General features: G+C 47.2%; 2 protein-coding genes and 1 long non-coding RNA gene across 7 annotated transcripts in view; 1 reads left to right on the top strand and 2 right to left on the bottom strand.

The window, feature by feature from the left end:
- Window positions 1–724: 724 nt before the first annotated feature.
- MTMR11 (myotubularin related protein 11) lies at window positions 725–8,973 on the bottom strand. Of its 2 annotated transcripts, XM_030846378.2 has the most exons (17): window positions 8,648–8,973; window positions 8,196–8,286; window positions 7,632–7,753; window positions 7,337–7,397; window positions 6,580–6,722; window positions 6,030–6,108; window positions 5,766–5,901; window positions 5,428–5,515; window positions 5,180–5,268; window positions 4,970–5,094; window positions 4,446–4,512; window positions 4,183–4,253; window positions 3,481–3,647; window positions 3,011–3,184; window positions 2,433–2,615; window positions 1,705–1,998; window positions 725–1,402 (listed from the first exon to the last, which is right to left on the bottom strand). In XM_030846378.2, exons 1-17 carry the CDS (start codon window positions 8,711–8,713, stop codon window positions 1,256–1,258), a joined length of 2,103 nt encoding a protein of 700 aa, XP_030702238.1. In that variant the 5' UTR covers window positions 8,714–8,973; the 3' UTR covers window positions 725–1,255. The 2 variants fall into 2 exon arrangements, with proteins under 2 accessions (XP_030702238.1, XP_060155996.1); XM_060300013.1 differs by lacking the exon at window positions 8,648–8,973 and having other exon boundaries at window positions 8,196–8,384.
- On the top strand, window positions 8,734–19,567 carry LOC115846976 (uncharacterized). Its single transcript, XR_004037129.2, has 3 exons — window positions 8,734–9,034; window positions 9,424–9,511; window positions 18,503–19,567. It is a non-coding gene; the product is annotated as an uncharacterized lncRNA (long non-coding RNA).
- Window positions 9,922–19,720, bottom strand: part of OTUD7B (OTU deubiquitinase 7B) — a 56,230-nt gene continuing 46,431 nt past the window's right edge. For all 4 annotated transcript variants that reach the window (XM_030846377.2, XM_030846375.2, XM_060300002.1 and 1 more), the window contains 4 exons: window positions 19,394–19,543; window positions 18,697–18,811; window positions 17,649–17,733; window positions 9,922–16,415 (listed from right to left, as the gene is read on the bottom strand). In XM_030846377.2, the coding sequence (XP_030702237.1) occupies window positions 15,207–16,415; window positions 17,649–17,733; window positions 18,697–18,811; window positions 19,394–19,543 (1,559 nt within the window). In that variant the 3' untranslated portion in view covers window positions 9,922–15,206. The remainder of the gene's footprint in view (window positions 16,416–17,648; window positions 17,734–18,696; window positions 18,812–19,393; window positions 19,544–19,720) is intronic.

Below are 19,720 nucleotides of genomic sequence, written 5' to 3'. Positions count from 1 at the left end.
TAGGAGCCGCTGATACTTGAAGCGGCGGAGGTGACGGCGTTTGAAGTGCGTCTGGGAGTTGTCAGGGCGGGGCAGACGAACGGAAACGCCCAGACCCTCCTAAGGCAGTGCTAGACGTTAAAGGGTCACACTGCTCCCGAAAATGTCAATTCAAAAGCTGAGAGAACAAAACTTCACTTTTCATGTATTTTGTAGCCTTCTTTCGTTTCCCAGAGAAGAGTGTGCTGAGGAACCCCCCAACGCAAGGCGTGGAGGCAGCTGTCCGCCCCGACCCGCAGCCTTTGGACAGATACGGCCTCACAGCCCCGGCCTGGGCTTGAGGTATTTCGTTTTTCCTCAGCCAGGGGATTGCGGAAGGTCTGAGCTCGCCTAGGCGTTATTGCATAGAGAGTGAGGGGAACGTGAGGCTCAGAGGTGGAGTGATAGCAAAGCTGAAGGATGGTTGACACAGAAGCCCAGAGTCCTCTGTCTCAACGTCCAGAGCGCACCCTGACGCCCAGCAACGTCTGGGTGTCTTTTGACCCATCTGCACGGAAGAGAGAACCCAAATTGCCTGTGAATTCTTCAGAGCCTCCCCTGACCCATCCCCTTATTTCCTTAGCAATATAATATGGTCGGTACCTTCCTCTCTTGGGTCACACCCCCTTCGCCCACCCCACCCCCCACCGCTCTCTTACCTAGATTCCTTTATTCAGACACAAGAAACAATGCCAGCAGCGTGTATAAATATTGTGCTTTAATGAACTCCTTAAATAGAAATGTCACGACAAAAATATACAATTGGAAGAGACAGGGTGTCTCCCATACCCATGGAAAACTGTAAAGGAAGAAGTAGAAATCGGAATTACAGGAACAGCAAGAGGAGGTGAGAAGGAGGTCTGTAGGCCATCTTGTTGACACTGATAAATGGTATCTCTGATCTCACAATTTACCAGCTCAGTATCCAAAATTTCCATCCAAAAGGGATGGCATTGCCCTGAAAAAAGGATGCGATCATATTCTGGATTGTTTTTGTTTGTTTTCGTTTCTTAATTCTTCAAATCACAAGAAACTATTTAAACCAAACAGGGCAGAGTAAGAGTTGGATAAGGTCAGCACCACCCATCTGCAATGGAAACTCAAGTCAGTGAGCTTGTTTAAGGGCTGGCGTATGAAAGCTGAGGCAGCAAGACCAGGTAAGAAAATTGAAGGATTAGACAAAACTCTCCCTCACCCCAGACCACCCGCTGCCCTGCCCATGAGAAAGCCAGCAATTTCAACGGGACTGGGACATAATGGTATTTGGATTTCTTTTCTTGGAGTGATCCTCAGGAGATATTCTTGGTGTCCATTTCCTTAATAACTCCTGAAGATGGGCTAGCTCAGCCTGAAGGCCAGAGATCGTGGGAGCTGAGAGTCCCATCTGGGGAGGGGGTGAAGAGAGGCAGAGAGGAATATTATTTTAGCTGCAGCTCTCTGCTCCTGGCATCCTTAATTCTCTTTCCCCCTCCAACTATGCCCTAGTTTCCACTTGATATTAGTCGCAAGCAGTTTCCCCACACTCCCAGACCTATCCACTTTGATACCAACAAGAATGGTACCTCATTTCCCAGACCCCCAGCCCTTTCCCTTTCCAGCTCCTGGAAATATCTGGTTTCTCCTAGAACTTCTGGTTCAGCAGTCAGGCCCCTTCTCCCACTCCCAGTCCCTGTTTTTCCTTCTCACCTGGACCTCAGGCCTTCCCCTCAGGTAGCAGCGTCTCCAGAGCCTGATTTGGGGTCCCAGATATCCAGGCAGCAGCAGCCCTGGGGGTAAAGGGCAAGCTCCCCAATGTGAGGGGAGCCCCCACTCCTGATCAGCCAGGCTTTCAGAGGAGATAGCAGGTCGAGGGAGCCAACGAGAAGAGACTGCCAGCAGGGAGGGACTGTCCCGCCAAGGACAGAGCTGATTCAAGGGGGTCAGGGCCCCTCTAGAGAAGAGCCACACGGAACTGGGGGGCCCAGGAACCATGAAGCTTGGCTAAGGAGGAAAGGGAAATCAACTGACAACCTAGAAAACTGATGACCCCAGTTTCCCCAAACTGGGTCAGGAAGGAATGTCCAGCTGCCACTCACTCAACACTGCACGTGTGATCAAACTACCAGCCTCTGCCCTAGAACTCTTTATCTGCTCTCCTTATTAGCCTTCAGACTAGGCCTCAGGACTGATTCAAGTTGATTTTAGGGAAACATAAAAATGTTTGCATGAGACAGGAAGACTAATAAGGATGAGGAGGACAAAAAAGATGCTTTATGTTAACTTTAGGATTTCTGTCTTCCTGGGGACAGTCAGGTACTATAAATGCCAGCTAACAGAAGAGGAGTGAGGACCTCAGACACTGTCTTTTCACTTCTCACCTAGTGGGATGAGCCTGTGAGAGAGTCAGAAGAATTTAGGAACTTTAGACACCTCACCTGCTGTCTAGGGAGCCATGAATCTGGGCAGTGTTCTGGGTCATAGCCAAGATTATGGAACTGTAGTATCTGTTCCTTGCTGTAGCGTAAGTCCCAGTCCCAGACAGATAGCTGTGGGTTAACAGAGTTCCCAGCTGGGGGCTGGGAGTACCCTGCAGTATAGACTTGTGTATAGGTGTTGAACTGGATAGAGGAAACAAGAAAAGGATGGTTAAACAAACAAAAATATATAATCCTTCTCCCAAGTCTAGAGAGAAATCATGAAATTCTCATCTCTTAAGAATCAGATATAGGGTGAAAGTCCCGTCCTGAAAGTGAGCATCAACCTCCCCCTTTCCCATCCACAGACCTCACTTTTCATAATCAAGACTAAACTTCAGAGAGTAGTGGGGTTTTCTGGGGTTTTTTTTGGGGGGCGCACTGCACAGCTTGCGGGATCTCAGTTCCCCAGCCAGGGATTGAACCTGGGCCACGGGAGTGAAAGCCCAAAATCCTAACCAGTAGCCCACCAGGGAACTCCCAGAGAGTTCTTCTTAATGGGGGGAAAAAAAGACAAGTCAAAAATGGAACTCACTGACCTGTCCACTCTGCTTTCCACGCTCCCAGGGAGTGTCTCTCAAGAATGTAAGGGTGTCAGGAACCCTGACGCTGTCATGAAGAGCAAGAAGGAAGAACTCAGAAAATTCAAACTCAGCTGGAGACTGCTGGAGGAGCTGCCAGACGCAATCAAGGAAGAGGAGAAACACTGGGGCCTGAGAAGAGGGAAATTAAGAGGTTGGAAGGGGTTATGGGGACCTAAATGGGGAGGATGACAAAATAACAGGGGATGAGGGGCACAGGAACAGAGGACACTAAGGAGGTCAGGGAGTGGAAATCTCAGTTGAGGTAGGGGGTTGTGGTCCCTCACTCATCTGGGTCTCCCTTCAAGCTTAGCCCAACCTCAGAACCCTTTGGACCTAATTCGCCTCCGATGGATTTTACTATTTAATTTTCTCATCCCCGTACTTCTTAATAATACTCTCCCAGTACCCTCCCCAAACATTCTCACCTCTTCACTGGCCCCAGTTCCCCCAAGTCGGGTCAGGAAAGGATGTCCAGCTGCCACCCACTCTCGCTGCACTAGTGATTGGAAGCCAAGCAGTGTCCGGGCTTCAGGGGCTGAAAGCAGCTGGACGAGTGAAGAGAGGAGGCCATTGAAATCACGATCACCGCGCTCTGGGTGATAAAGAGGGATAAGGGACAAAGAAGGAAGGCCAAGAAACTAGGGCAGAAGAGAGTGAGAAAAAGAAATATGGCAAGAGGAAGTGAGCAGCACAGAGGGGGAAAGTTTGGGGTAGGTAGGATTGAGAGGGCACATAAAAGTGAAGAGAAAACAAAGACTTTGAGTGATTCACTTCATACACTCCACCGAGATAGAAATACCCAGCTTCACATGTAGGAAGCAGAATCATAAATGTCCAACCAGCTTCCACATTTTCCTTCCCACCCCAACCCCAATCCCCATCCTCTGATGGAAGGACAGGAACAGAGGGCTGAGAACCCCTCTGTTAGGGACCACAAGCTTAGTGGGGAGGCAGAAGTAGCACTGAAGGATGAGTTAGAGCTGATGGGTAGTTCCTAGCAAAACGAGAGGATGCTAGCACTGGGAGGGGACAAGGAAGCTTTATAGGTCTCCCTCCCTGAGCAGAATCCAGTCAGGTGAGTAAAGAGAAAAGGCAAGGAATGGAGTGGGTTGGCCCAAGAAACTCACCTTGAAGTACTACAGAGCGAACCCTGGATGTCACTAAGACTGAGATGTCACTAGCCTTTCGAAGACAAGACCTAGAGGAGTGGGTGAGGAAGAGAAGGGGAGAATAACAAGCCTGGAGGAAGGGAATGATGGGTCAGGGGATACAACAGAGACAGACTCCCAATTCCTTCCCCCTCTCCTTCTAAGGAGAAACAAATAACAGTCTTCTTGGGGAACCAAGGAGAAGAGTTAATGGAAGACCATTTAGGAGTCAGAGGGAGTACCTGACGTAGTCCAACCATCGTGTTCCATCCAGAGCTGAGAGCCATTTATCCTCAGCCACAGATGAATCTGAGAGAGAGTAGAGGAGTCAGAAGGGCAAAGAGATCAGGAGAACTGGGAGTTCAGGATCCAGAATTAAGAAGGGTCAATAATAAGTTGGGTAGTGGTTGGGTCTGGGGTTAGGAATGAGAAGTAACTATAAATGGCTATGAGGTTTCTACAATTAAGTTGTGGCGATGGTTGTACAACATTGTATATACAATGAAATGCATTGAATTGTACACTTAAGTTGGGTGAAGGGTGAATTTTATGGTACATAAATTATATCTCAATGAAGCTGTTTAAAAAAAAAGAATATCTCGGGGTCAAAAAGACAGGAAATCAGTGAGTCTGTGGGAGATGGGAGTTGAGTAGAAAACTAAGGATCAGTGGGTTGAAGGGGTACTCATCCACAGCAGGCAAAAGGGTAAACCAGGTTAGGGTCAGCAGACCTAGAGATGGGGTAAGGGGTCATAGTTTATCTCACCAGGCAGGCAGAGGGCCCTCAGCCTCAGGTGGGCAAGTTGGACGTCTGCAAGACTGGGGAGCTCATCCATAGTGTCTACCAGGACAACGTCTGAATGCCCAGCCTGGAGCATCGACTCCACTACTCTGGAGGGGAGAGAGTCAGAACGTAAGGGAAGCTGTCTGCCCTGAATATCTAACGCTTGATTCTTCTCATCAAACCTCCCCTCACCTGATATCATCCTTGTTGGGGTCACTGGCTGTATAGAAGCCACCACAGCGGAGAAGATCACTACCCCCAGGGTGATGCCAGGACAGGCGCTTCATGTGGATGAGAGAAGGATCATTGAAGGAGAAACTCCTAGCCCCACCCTACCCTTGCCCCCACACTGACCTCACAGGGATCCCCTCCCTCCACAATGACCCGTAACCTCCCATGACCCTCTAATTCCCAACCGTTACCCTCACCCTCACACTGACCGGTCCACGGCTCTGATGGAAGTGGCCAAATGCTCTCCTGACCTCACTGTCCAGAGTTCGGTTAGGGACCCAGAAGTAACGGGGGAGGCTGTGAAATTGAGAGTTATGTCACAGCTTGGCTCAGTGACCTCATTATAATGCGAACCTGTTATTACAAGGAAGCTGCTTAGGAGGGGATCATTCCAAGGGATCTCAAGTTTAGAGATCTAGGAATTAAAGGGGATAGCTTTGCGGATGTCCTAGGAGGCTGGAGTTTGTGGGAAGTCCTAGTTTTAGAGGATCAGAGAAGTGTGGGAAGATTGAGGGAGCAGCAGGGGTTGGGTGGACTGGGGGATCACCTGGTGGCTACGTCGAACCTCTCGTTGACAGTGCTGACCCTCCAGCCCCTGGCCCCCTGCTTTTTTCGCTCAATCTCCCAGTCTTCTGATGTCTCCAAGAGGGGAATAGGTGGTTTTCTGGAACCAGAACTCTGGCCTAGGGCAGGAGGGAGGCACAGAGGAGGAGGAAGAGGAACCAGAGCCAGCTCAGCTCTTTTGCCTTCAGCCAGCTTCTACTTTTTCAGACTCTCTACCCTTTCCTTATCCTAAAGCCCCCACACTCACCAGCCTTGCTCAGGGTTATCCCTGCATACTGTTGGGCTTGACTGTTCTGAGCTCTGGCTTGGACAATGGCCATGGTCACCTGTAGAAGAAAGGACATCCCATCCTTTGTCTCAGACTGAAGTGAAAAGAAGGAAATAGGGCTCATGTGTTGCTCCACTGTCTTTGCTGCCAATAGAGAAGAAAAGCGAAGACAATCCCTAACGAAGGGAGCTTCCACAGGTCATGGGGACTGGAGTCAGGGGAACACATTTAGGACCAGAGAATGACAGAATGGTAATTCTGGGAGGAATCTTGGGGATAATCTTATGCAACCCTCCCTGTTTTTCAAAGGAAGAAACTTGTCCGCAGTTACACTCCTGATAATTGGCAGAGCTGGGCTAGAATTCAGGCCTTTACTCTCATTATACTATCATTTTAGTCACTCCTTGAGAAGAGAAGCAGAGAGAATGATGAGAGGGATCTTGGGAGACAGGGGACTATTGGGAATTTCCAGGGAAAGGATGCCAAGGTTCTAAGGGGAAGAGGGGTCCTTGGGCTGGAGGCCGCTTACCTGAAAGGCCTGTGGCTCTAGTCCTCCAGCCTCAAAACCAACTCTGAGTAGCCGGAAGTCTTGGCCATGAATCAGAATCTCCTCAGGGATAAATTTAAGCAGGGACCCTGGACGGAGGAGCTGGACTCGGGACAGGCCATTCACTGAAGTCAAGAGAGAGTGGAGTGAAGTAAGTCAGAAAGAGAAAAAAATACCGAATGCTAACACATATATATATATGGAATCTAAGAGAAAAAAAAAAAAGGAACCTAGGGGTAAGATGGGAATAAAGACACAGACCTACTAGAGAATGGACTTGAGGATATGGGGAGGGGGAAGGGTAAGCTGTGACAAAGTGAGAGTGGCATGGACATATATACACTACCAAACATAAAATAGATAGCTAGTGGGAAGCAGCCGCATAGCACAGGGAGATCAGCTCGGTGGTTTGTGACCACCTAGAGGGTGGGATAGGGAGTGTGGGAGGGAGGGAGAGGCAAGAGGGAAGAGATATGGGAACATATGTATATGTATAACTGATTCACTTTGTTATAAAGCAGAAACTAACACACCATTGTAAAGCAATTATACTCCAATAAAGATGTTAAAAAAAAAAAAAAAGAGCTAGAGAGCGGTACAGCCATGGATCAGGGTCCCTCTAGGAGGAACTCTTCCAGCCCATCCCACTCCATCCACTCAGGCTGTCCTCTGAAAATAAAGGAAGGATGAGGGGTTCCGATACTCCCAGTGAGCCCCTTCACCAAGCTCCCACACTTACCAGCCTCTAATCGCCCAATGTTGGCCAGGGAAAAATCATACTCACTGCTCAGGGGAGTCTCCTAGAGGAAGCACATGAACTGATGCTAAAGACATCTGAAGTCTCATTCTTTCTCCTACCTTGGCAGCCCTAACCTCCCTAGAGATGGTCCCCATGGACAATCCCTGATACTCTCAGAAGACAGCCCTTAAGCATAACTCTCACTTTCTCACTTCCTGTAATGTTTGTCTACATTTTCTAGACTCCCCTACCCACTTCCCACTAGTTGTCCTTTGTGCTGCCCTAACCTTCTCACCTCACTCCGCTGCCATCCACAGGGCTGGAAGGTGACCCTCAGGTTGCTGCAGATCAGGGTTCCAGGCAGTTCAGGTTCCAACCCTTTCCTCACCCCTGGGGCCCATGCTAGGATCTGCTCCCCTGCAGGGCAAGAAGGGAAGCCAGGTTATGACTGTTCCCAGTACTGCCCACACTTGTATACACCCACTCCTCTCAGACAGGAGGATCTAAAGAGGAAAGATTAAGATCCTCCCCTAACCCCACTAGAATGAAAGCTTAGGAGGAGAGAATTTATATTCTTTTACTCTAGAGCCTAGAAAGTGCCTGGGACATAGTAGGCACCCAAATATTTATTGAATAAGTAAATGAGAAGAGGAGTAACAGGGTCAAGAAAACAGAGAGACCATCAAGGTCCAAGCTCCCAGCCAGCCCTGGACAGAGAAGAGAGCAAACCTCAGGCAGAAGCACTTTGAGCCAGGAGAGGAGTACAGAGGTACCTTTGGTGAGGTTTGAAACAAGGTCTGAGGAGCATGAAATTTGGAGGAGTCTTTGGAGATCAGAAGTATTGGAAGGGCATTATTACCTGGGAGGCATCCAGAGGCCAGGCAGCTGCCAAGCTGATGACTCCTGGGCTCTGGCATCCCACTCCCCTGGACAGACTTTGGTCCAGAGAGCTGCGAAGGGTGTAGGGTTAATCCCTAGGCCTCTCCAATCCTGGGGTCTGGGGTTACTTCAGCAACCACCTCTGGAGGCCTACACTCAGACACTCAGGATAAACTGAGATCAGTGGCTGTGGGGAGCTCAGCACGGGGCCGGGGGGGGGGGTTTGGCAGATAGTTAAGGGAGGAGCTGGTTAATGGATAATGAGACAATGAACTTGAAACTGCAAAAAAGACCAAGCTCCATCAACTGAGGTTGATATGAGACACACCCTCCTCCTCCTCTAGATCCTTTTCTTCCCTCTTTCTCCACACCATCCCCATTCACACCCTCTTGCCAATGCCCCCCTCGCGCAAGCCCGTTTCCTCTCCTTACCCCCATCTCTGGCTCCTCCTTCTGGGGGGTGACGTTGAAACTCTGGCCCCGGCCCCCCCACCACATTTCTCTGGCTCCATCCGGGGATGGAGCGGTCAAGGGTGGGAAACCTCGAGGATGCTCAAGCCCCTTGGGGAGAGGCTGAATCTTGTAGATGGGAGGAGGGAAGTCAGGGAGAGGGGCAGGAGGAAGATTCAAGGGAAAGGAGCATTTAAGGTGCAAGGAGCACGCTTTGGGGTCTTTTGAAAGGTGTGTCCAGCCCAGCTAGAGAAGGCTCCTCGGAAACTTCAGTCGACTCTGGAGAGGGCGGGAGAGATGCCCAGCCCCTTAAAGGAGAATACACACAATTTTGGAAAAGTGGAGAGGAAGTGGAGGAGCCTAAGAAAGGTGAGGAAAAAATGGGGGAGTGAGAAAATACCCAGATTCCCCGCTTTACCCCAAACCCAGATCCTATTGTCTTCCTGTTCATGAGCATTGGAGACTGTTTGAGGGGAGCAGTAGTGCCAAGTATTAAACTGGAATCATTGGGCCACTTCCCTGGACTCTCACTGATGGCTTCCCTGGGAAGCTGTTTTTGTTTTTTTGTCTTCTTAAAGGGGGTGGGGGTGGGGGGAATGTTAAAGTAGTGCAGACTTCCTTGCTGCCTCCCCTTACAGACCTAACAGAAGTGGTTGAGAAGAAATTTATTAATGGAAATTGGCCCTCAGGGTATTTTTGCCTGGGGAGGGAATTAGGGAGGGGGGTGAGTTAAAGTGTTTTTGTGTATCCTTCTCCAGAGAGCATGAAACATATCTCATGTGAAGGGTCCAGTGGAAAAGTAGGGAGAGAAATTGAAACATCTGCAGGATACAGACACAGGTACAGGTATGTTTACATGCAAGTTCTGGTGGTGGGGGTGGGAGGCTCAAGGAAAAGATCCACTTAATCCAACACACACACACACACACACACACACAGACACACACACACACACACACACACAACCAGCTGGAAACTAGGGCCCATTCCAGGTACAGGAGCCCTCCCTCCAGCCCAGACATCAGATCTCCAAGTTAATGATTCATGTTAAGGACTTTGAAGGCTGAGGGTTGGAAACCTCTGTTAAGTGCAACAGTCCCATCCCCCCACCCTCCCCCTTGCAACCCAAGAAGCAAAGATGGGTGGGGAGGGCACTAGGAGGGAAGTAAAGGAACTGTAGGCAACGGTGACTGGGGGTAGGAACGCAAAACTCTAACTTTAGGTATGAAAAAGACAGAAAATAAAATACAAAGTAATGAATTCACGAGCTGCTGTTTTATTGATTTTGAGTTTGTACAGAGGCAGCAATTCTTAGGTAGGGGCCCCAGTTTTCTAGTGACAACTCTCTCTTCCCCCCACCAGCACACACACCCTTCCGGCCTCAGCTTTAAAAGTTCCCTGTCTTGGCTGCAACTGTGGAAATAGTGAAGATATTCTGAGGCAGGGAGTCAGTCTGGAACAGAGAGGCATACACCTGCTAGGAAGGTAGCCCAGAAGCCTGATTCTAGAAGTCTTAAAAGCTACCAAGCCCCGCCACCCCCACCTGCATTCCATCAGCCTCAATCTCTTGGGGGGAAGAAAATATTTCCCAAGGTCTGTGGCAATAGGAAGAGCTGTGTACCACAGTTTAAAAATCCATTATCCACTTTCCTTCTCCCCACCACCCTTCATTCAAGAGCCTCATTCTATTCTTTAATACTTGAGGTGTAGGAGCAGCAGAGGAATACAGAGAAAAAACATCAGGGGAATGGTGGAAGGTCACAGGCAGAAAAAAGATGGGTGACTTGGATCAGCACCTCACCAGGAATGCAAAGGGGGCAGCAGCTGAGGGTTAACAGGAGGATCCCCTCTGTCCATTCTACACACACCCAGTAGAGGTTTAGTGGATGAAAGGAAGGGTGAAGAGGCAAGGGGCTGTATCAGATTTTTCCATTTTCAGAATCCTGGTCTGGTTGCAGGTTTGTGCCAGGAGTGAAGGCTGCTGGGAGGGGCAGCTAGAGGAAGGAGGTGGAGCTGTGTGACTCACAAGATGAGTCACAGATCCAGTTATAAGCACAGAAAAGAGGCCAAGGTCCTCCCCACCCCCACTCCTCTCTGCGCCACTGTCAGCCAGCTTCCCTTTCTCTTTTCTACTGCCCCTTACCCAAGTGGCCAGTGAAGGGAGGTGGCATGGAGAAAGTCTCCATGGGGGATGTCATATTTTGCTAGTCAACTTAAGTTCAGGAGGCAAAACAGCCTGTAATTTGCAGACCAGGTATCTACAAAGTGAAAGAGACAGACTGCCTACATGAGTCACTGAATCTGTTGTTGAAGGGCCTGGAGGGAAAAGGAAATTAGAAAAATCTGGGGTGCAGGTGATTCCAGGCCGAGAAGGGGCTTCTGATTCTGTCTTCTCACCTGTGGTTGTGTGTCTGGGGCACTGACTCCTTAGAGAAAGAAGAGAACACAGAGTCCAGAGGTGTCCAAGTAACTGGGGACAATTATCTTTGAACCTCCTTTATTGGGAAAGATAAAATGTGACTGGAACCTTGGACATGTGGCTGTTTAGAAAGTAGTAAGAATAGCAAAAGCTAGGTTCTCAGAATTCATTCAGCTCCATTCTTTCCAGCTCAGTATCATTCTCAAATATACAACAAAAAGTCATTGCTAATTTCTGTTGTGTTGGTCTGTGAGCTTTAGTTTCACTTGAGAAGAAACAGCCAACAGGAGAGGGAAGGAACTTCCCTCCAGGCCCTGTACAGCACTGAGTTAAACACCATCCGCACTCCATAGAGACTGAATCTTAAAAAAAAAAAACAACAAACTTTTAATATAATCTTTTACTTTTGTTTTAGAATCCAGTGTGAGGGGAAAACGTTTGGTTAAATCTTATAACTCTCAATAAAACCAGCATAGATTAAGGGAGGAATTTGGAGGCCTCTCCTATAGTATACTTGCTCCATCAGGGCTGAGATGGAGAACGTAGGGTGGAGGGGTAGCACTGTCTTAAATCAAAAGGGGAAAAATAAGAGCCCTGAAAAATCTTCCCTCTCCAATAAAAACCTCAGTAGGTACCCCAGTGCCTGGATTAAAGGAACTAGGTGCACTTATTTAAGCCTGAGAGATTATCATCCCTCATCCAGTGTTGAGGGGTCTGCCTCCCCCCTTCACCCACACCCTCCTTAACTAAGGAGTTTGGCTCATTTTGAGTGCACATCATGTACTCTTCTCCTCCCTTTTCCCCAACACAGTAATTGCATGAGCTTGCCTCTTCCACCCCCTCATCCTCCCCAAATACCATAAACCAACTAGAGTCTGTCTTCATTTTGCAGGCATTATTTTTTCACCACCCTCCCATTCCACAGCCCTCTCAAAGGATGAAGCAAAACAAACTTTACTCATCCCTATGGAAAAACATCCATTGACTCAGGGTCCCTCATCTTTAGAATAGAGAGGGTGTTTTTTTTTTTTAATGTGTCAATAAATAGTTACCTTCCCAAATTAAAAAAAGAAATGTATTTCTTAATGAAAAAGCTAGAGGGTCTAAATAAAGCTCTATTTTACCATATTCACCCCTAGGCCACCCACCAGAATTTCCACCTTTTTTATTTGAAAAGAAGTCAAAAGCAATTGGGATTGATTCATTTATAAATCAGAACAAAAGCAAACATGACACAAGGTTTCCGTTTTTGTTCATTTGTCCTCAGTTTTTAAAAACAAAAGTATTAACTAGAATCTAATAACAGGTCAAATCCAAACACAGCAGTCCAGTGGAGAATCAACTTTCCTGGTTTTATTCTCTGGGAAAGTCCCTGGTCTGTTTCCATTTCTATTGGTCCAGGCCAAAATCCTATGATATAGATGGATGCCTATGGGAAAGCTAGGTGAGCTATGCAAATTCTTGGCGTGGGTTTGAGCCACCTGTTGTTTGGGTGCATGTTAGGGGATGAAGTTTATAAGGTGGTGGTCTCACCAGTGCTGTTCTAACCCTGGAAACAGGGTAAGGTGAGCAAGGCACTCACTTTGGGCACAAAATTTAAGGGGTGCCCCAAAACCCAGTAACCAAGATACTATTTTAACACAGTATATTTTGAAAATCAAAACTAATGTAAAAAAATCCACAATGACTAAAGTATCAAAATTTTAAATAAAGACAGGATTCAACCCGTACTTGCTCAATTCAGTGTTCCTACTCTCACTCTAACCCCAGTCCTGTTGGATTCTGTCTTTTTTAAGATTCTGATATTTTGCTTGTCATGGATTTTTTGCATTAATTTTTAAAAATACTGCATTAAAACAGTATTTATCTTGATTACTAAGTTTTTGGTATCTCCTTAAGTTTTGAACCTGAGGGGCGTGCTTGTCTCACACTAGTCCCAGTCCTGCCCAGAAATATATACATACCCTCCACCCTCCTTTGGAACCTATCTCCTTTGACCTCATCTCATTGCTTCCTTAACACCAGGTTTGTTTTCAAATAAAAGTCTAAGAATTAACAGCCATGGAAATTATTAAATCAACAATCAGATTTAGAAAATAAGTGACTTTTCAAGTTTGTTGAGGAGAAAGGAAACTTTCTAAATTGTGAGCAGTTCCAATGTATAGGACAGTCTTGGCTGGCTTTGTTACCAAGGGGGAGATGGGATGACAACTTTCCTGATTGGGCAGAAGCAACACAGGGCAAACACGAGTCCCCCTAACACACACACCCAGCCCATGTCTGCCTTGGATCAAATGTGGGGATTACATTCCACAGGATGGTTTATGAGTACATACCTCAAAAGAGAAATCCAAATACAGAAAAATAGCCCCAATTAACACTCTGGACACTTAAGTACACTTATTCCCCTTCCTCATATGCACCCAGGAGTGTATACAATTGCATAGTTGAGTTTTTTTCCCCCCAGAAAAAAAAATTTAAAGAAAAGGGAAAATTGGCCCAGGATAGGTCCTCCAGTTTAAAGCTCTTAGAAATGGTGCTGGCCAGAGCATAGGCTGGCCAGACTTGTGCTTTGTGCAAAATGCAAAGGAGCTCCCCGCTACTGTGTCCACAGACCCACTCCCATCCTCTGGGGAAAAGGATGGCGGGGGGGGGGGGGGCGGCAGGGGGAAAGGGGGAAACCCAAAAACAGATCAGCTCATTGGGAGTAATCTGTGATCTGTGGTTATAGTTCACTAAAATATATTTCTCTACCTTTTTATAAATTGCCCCTAGCCCCTACCCCAAGTTTCAACATCAGTCCTATTATCAAAAATATCTCTTCTTACAAAGTATTTTTATTATTTTAATAAACTAACCACAGATTAAGGTCAGCTATGGCTTAACAAAAGAAGCCGGGACGTTAAGTTCATTCTCCAAAAGTAGAGAGGAAGGAGAAAGAATCACTTAAATAGGAGGAAAAAAAAATATTTTTTAAAATGTTTTTGCTTGCTGGGGTCTTTTTGTTTCTTTTCTTTAAAAAAAAAAAAATTCCAAAAAATAAGTTGCTTTCTACAGAAACACAGCAGCAGAGGATGGTAGTGCTCTATTTAGGTTTTTGGTTTTGTTTGAAACAGTCTGGCCAAAAGTCTGTCCTCCTCCCACCCCCCTCCCAAGGCGCACTCAAACCCCAATATGTGGTTATTGCTAGTAGTTAAAAAAAGATCACCTCTGTACCAATTCACCTGGAGAAAATTCAACACACACAGCTGCTCTTCTCATCATTCTCTTGCCTTCCCCAGAGGGAACTTTTGTTGTTGTTGTTGTTTTTTAATAAAATTAAAGTCTTAAAAAAAAAATCACAACCTTCTTAGCTCAGCCCTCAAAAAGGATGAGAAAAAGATAGGGGGCAATTGGCAATCTCCTCCCGAACTAGAAGGGATGACAGATAGCTGTTTAGAAGGAAATCAAACTCAAGAGGAAGAAGATTCCCCTTTTAAGTTTCTCCCTTTCCCATCTCACTAAACTGATTTAAGCCAGCCCCCTCCTAATAAGCATCCATAAGCACATGTTACTGCCTTGTCTTTCCAGATCCTTCAAGAGGAAAAATTTATCCAACACTAAATTTCTACCTTAATTCAACTCAATAGAAAATTTGACTAATTTCCCAGTTTCCCTCCACACTCCCAACTCCACCACCATGTGCTTTTTTCCAACCTAAAAGAACTTTGGTCTGTTTTTTTCTTTTATTGACTGAGAACCTCCTTTGCCAGTTCCTCCCCCAGACTTCTGCCCACCTCCCCACCCCCTCACATCAAATCTTCCCTTACACTTTCCCTTAGGTCCTGGGATGGACCCAAGGGATTATGACACAGAATTACCATCTTTCCCCGCTTGTACCTCCTCAGTACCATTAAGTCAAGATGGGCAAAGGACCAGTAGAGCCCTTGAGGCACCATCCAGCCCTGACCTGCTCTTGCCAGCCTGGCAGCTCTCCAGAGCATACACACTTAAAAGTTTCTGGCCAGGTTCACACAAACATTACTGCATTTGCCCCATCAACATGGAGGCTGGGTCTCATGAGCCAATTAGTTGAGCTTAACTTTCTTTGTTTAGCCCCCTTGCCCTCCAGGGTTTCCCCATTCAGAACCTGTGCACCAGCAGCTCCCCACCCGGTTCACGTTCCCTTCTCCTCAGTTCTTCCCTGTAACAGCAGGAGCAGAAGTTGTTTGTCTCAGGGTGTCCATAGAAGCTGCAGTTCGGTTGTTTGCATTTGGTCTGGGTTGGGGGAAGCCCCCGGGGACCTCCAGCCCATCCATCTGGCTCAGGGGGCTCTCTGTAGCCGTTGCTATAGGAATCAGCCACGCGGAAGTGGGGTGGTAACAATGCACCCCTGTGAACTCCATCCTTGGAGTGACTGCCTGGCTCCAGAGAAGGGATGCTGTCCTGATGGGGGTAGGGTCGCCCAGGAGGGCACTGTCTGGGGAAGGTGGCATATGGTGGCAGGCCCCCCCCACATGGCCCCCCTGCCATCTGCCTCCGGGGCTCCTGGCAGTGGACTCCACCCCCAGAAGGTCGAGGGATAGTAAAGCCACCAGGGTAGCCAGTAGACAATGCCACCGCCTTGGACTCTGCTGGAGGGGCAGTCAGCAGCTCCTCCCCGCCATCTGGCTCTGGCTTTTTGGCTGGAGGAGGCCCACTCCCTACCCCTCCATTCATGATCTTCCTCTCTGCCTCCTTCTGCTTCTGCTCTGCCAGGAATCTCTCCTCAGCATCAGAAAGGTAGCGTTGGATCATCTCCTCCTGATATTGGTGACGGTGACCCATCTTCAGGGTTCCAACAAAAATAAACTTCCCCTCCCCTTGCATTGCAATTCTCAAAATGCTCAGGCTTTGCATCACCTCCTGGCTATACTTGCTCCCTCCATTACCAACAGACTCAGATGTGGGCTTCTCAGTTACAGGCCCATCCCCAGCTGCCTCCTCTTTGCCACCCTTCCAACTCTTCAGTGAGTTTTTCTTCTTCTTCTCCAGTGTCTCAGTGCCACTGCTTACCCCCGACCCTGTTCCCATCCCTCCAGGCTTAGAACCCTTGCTGTGCATCAGGCCTCCCATGTTCTTCTTGAGCTTGCTGCCCAAGGTTTTGCCAAAGCTGCCCAGTTTGTTAGCCACAGAATCTGCTCTTTTCTTGTCCTTTTCCCGGTCTCGTTTTGACTTCTCTTTCCGCTTGCTGCCCTCATTGCTGGCAGAACTGCTGCCAACTGACTCCTTGTCTGATTCCCCAGACTCAGGAGTGGACCGGGGCTCATCTCCAGCTGAGGCTGTCGGGGACTCAGGCTGGGCCAGGGGAGCCTGGAAGAGACAAGAAAGTGGTTGACAGATATAGGATGGATAAACAACAAGGTCCTACTGTATAGCACAGAGAACTATATTCAATATCCTGTGATAAACCATAATGGAAAAGAGTATTAAAAAAGAATTTGTATATGTGGATAACTGAGTCACTCTGCTGTACAGCAGAGATTGGCACCACATTGTAAATCAACTATACTTCAATAAAAACAATTTTTTTTAATTAAAAAAAAAAAAAGAATGTGACTGACAGTTATCCCATTGGTTTGGGTTGAGGGAAGCCCCCAGGAACCTCCAGCCCATCCATCTGGCTCACGGGGCTCCCTGCAGCTGTTGCTATAGGAATTAGCCATGTGGAAGAGGGGTGGTAACACCCCTATGAACTCCTTCCTTGGAGTGACTGCCTAGTTCCAGAGAAGGGTTGCTGTCATGACAGGGGAAGGGTCACCCAGGAGGGCACTGTCCTTCCCCAGCTCATCAGCTCTCCCATGAACCAGGGAAAGAGGTATCTAATATCTAACTTTTATCTCACCCCCTGCAATTTGATGCCCTTCTGTAATAAGGGGATACCAAAATGAAGCCTGGATTTTGCTCTTCTAGAACAATGAGCAACTATACAAATATATGGCCTCTGGGTGAGGAGGGAGAATATTCTATAGACACTAGAATGGCCTTTATTATAAATTTCTCTATGCCAAATTCTGCTCAAAATTAATCTCAAGGAAGGCTTGAATAACCACCCCAAGCCTTAACCATTCTGCATCCCCTCAAGTTCTAGACATTCAGCACTGGAGTCCATCAGTTGGCCCTTGCTCCTGTGTTCCTGTTCTATGGATAATAATGACATCCTCAGAACCTACTGTATCAGGAGCCCTTTAAGCTATTCTGTCTCCTCTGGTGCCCAACACAGAGGTCTATGTACAGAGGGCTTGGAACAAAGTAATAACAATCTCAAGTTCACCAAAAAGTTCAGAAAACTTTTCTTGAAGAATGTGTTTTAGTATCAGAAAGAAGAGCCTGGCCGGTGAGAAGATATATAAAACAAAGGGCACTAACACGTAGAAAGGCAAGAAAAAGTGTCGTTTGGAATTTATCTGATATTTTCTAGGTATTCCTAACCTTGAATCATAAGCCACTACTCAGAAGAGACTCAGAAGGAACCACCACCAGATTTCCTTGTTCTCCCTGACATGAAAATGAGGACATGCAAGGTGGGGTGGGAGAAGTCCTCACCTGTGCATCCGAGGACACTGGGATCCACTTCACATTCATGTAGCCATGCAGCAGATGCAATTTGACCTCTAGGGACAGGATTACACTGTGAAAAGGAGAAAAAAAGAATTTCAAAATACTGTGACCTTTAAAAAGCAGAGCAGTGTGATCCATTTGGGAGGTAGGGTGGGAGAGGGCTACATGGCTGGGAACTCAGACAGGGTTGAGTTTGAATTAGGGCTCCACCAGTTACTAAGCTTTATGACCTTGAGCAAGTCACTTCAACCTCCCTGAAACTCAGGGAGGGGTTGATAATGGGTATAGATAATAATATCTATCCTGCAAGGTTGCTGTGAAGATTAAAATAGTATTTGAAAAGGGCCCAGCACAGTGTCTGGAAACTAGGAAATACTTCTAAACGGCAGCCACTATTATTGTTGTTGCTGTAAGTATTACTCAGAAGGAGCTTTTCATAATTAGGTGAGAACTATTTAAAAAGCCATAAACGCTGGGTTTTTAAATCAAACCGTCTCAGTTGGGTTCAGTTTTAGGAGCCCGAAGAAGGCGGCACTGGCTAAGAGGTAAGGGAGGAGCTTTTACATTCATAAGCTCTTATGGGAAGTTTGGAGGCAGGAGGAAGCCAACTTCTGGGAGGTGGCAGGGGGGCGGAGAACATATTTTTCTTGCTGTTTAAGTTCCAGAAAGGCAAAAGCCCAGACCAAACTGTTTTGGTCAGCTATTTAAAACCCTTCTCATTTGGGCTGGGAGAAGAAGTGTGATTTGATTATCTTGATTTTCTGATCACTGTTTTGGGGATTCTGCAAGAACACTCCTCATACTGTAAGGAGATCCCAGGATTCCCTTGTCTTTCACAGGGAGAAAAGGCAGCTGCAAGAGTCCTGGTGCCCAATCTGTCTCCCTCCTCTCCATCTTCCCAAAGACACTGGAACTAGGATGCGACTGTCTTTGCCTCTGAGCTGAGGAAAAGTCCCCGGGAGACGGACATCGGACATCATATGTGGAAGAGATCGCAGCTACAAAGCAGATAGAAAGGCTAGGCTTGCCTCACCTGGCCAATCGGACATTGTCATTGTCATCTTTGCCCCACTCCCAGCCCTTTCCAGGGTCCACAGCAAAGTGCAAGGGCAGCAGCTTATGCTCTGAATCTGTAAGTGGGATCACAGCTGGGAAGGAAAGAAACATGATCAAGGAGTCTCTTTGAGGAGAGAGGAAGGCAACTGAACACAGACCGACTTCAGTGAAAAGGAGGCTGAACCATACCAAAGGTCTCTAACTGCAGTCACTTCTCAGTTCGTAACATGTGAATTACCTTAGCATTTAAAAACTTAACAGGCAGGTTTTCCCTTGTAACCCAGCACACAATTTAGGCCACTAATCTCCATGACTTCCCACCAGTCATCTAGCACCTATGATGTTCTTGCCAGTTAACGGAGATTCAGGGAATTCAAAGTCATTATCAAGACAAATATAGCAAAGCATCATTTGGAAGGTACTATGACCTTACTGTATTAGCTCTTTACTCCAGAGCAGGGAATACAGGCTGTGTTTTTCTCCAAACCTTTTTTCTTTTTTTAATTTTAAAACCTCTGTATATCTTATAGCTTAGTAAAACAGTATCAACATGCACTGTCTGAGCTTGCATGTCGCTTAATTCTTTCCTCCTACATTCTCTCTCATTTCAGTTTTTCGAAGTGAAAATAAAGCGGATCAAAAGACACCAGAGACACAGACATTGCATTCCGCACCTTGTTCCTTGGCATTCTCCTTCTGTTCCATGGACACAAGTGCAGAAAAGTGGGCCTGATCATAGGCGAGCACCAGAGGGGAGCGGTGACACTGGCTGGCTGGAACCTCCAAGGGCAGATAGATTCCCCCAAAGGGAATAGGGGCAAATGCTGCAGGAAACCACGGAGATTATTATTAAGGCTATATTCTTGCCTAGTGGGAAATCCCTCCACCCCACTCTGCCAATTGAGCCCCCCTCTCATTCCAACCCATGTTTAATAATTCTTTCCTAAGAAGCCACATCAATTAACCTCAGCTGCTTTACTCTGAACCTCCTGAGAATTTTG

The sequence above is a fragment of the Globicephala melas genome, chromosome 1, assembly GCF_963455315.2.
Source record: "Globicephala melas chromosome 1, mGloMel1.2, whole genome shotgun sequence".
NCBI classification, from domain to species: domain Eukaryota; kingdom Metazoa; phylum Chordata; class Mammalia; order Artiodactyla; family Delphinidae; genus Globicephala; species Globicephala melas.
This window is presented reverse-complemented; position numbering and strand designations above follow the sequence as displayed.

What these genes read in the sequence shown, in the direction of transcription:
- MTMR11 (XM_030846378.2), bottom strand. Translation starts at nt 8,713, where the DNA reads ATGTGGTGGGGGGGCCGGGGCCAGAGTTTCAACGTCACCCCCCAGAAG. An exon ending in GGCCTCTGGATGCCTCCCAG is followed by an intron (nt 7,754 to 8,195) that starts GTAATAATGCCC and finishes CTTGCCCTGCAG; the next exon opens with GGGAGCAGATCCTAGCATGG. An exon ending in TCCATCAGAGCCGTGGACCG is followed by an intron (nt 5,269 to 5,427) that starts GTCAGTGTGAGG and finishes ATCCACATGAAG; the next exon opens with CGCCTGTCCTGGCATCACCC.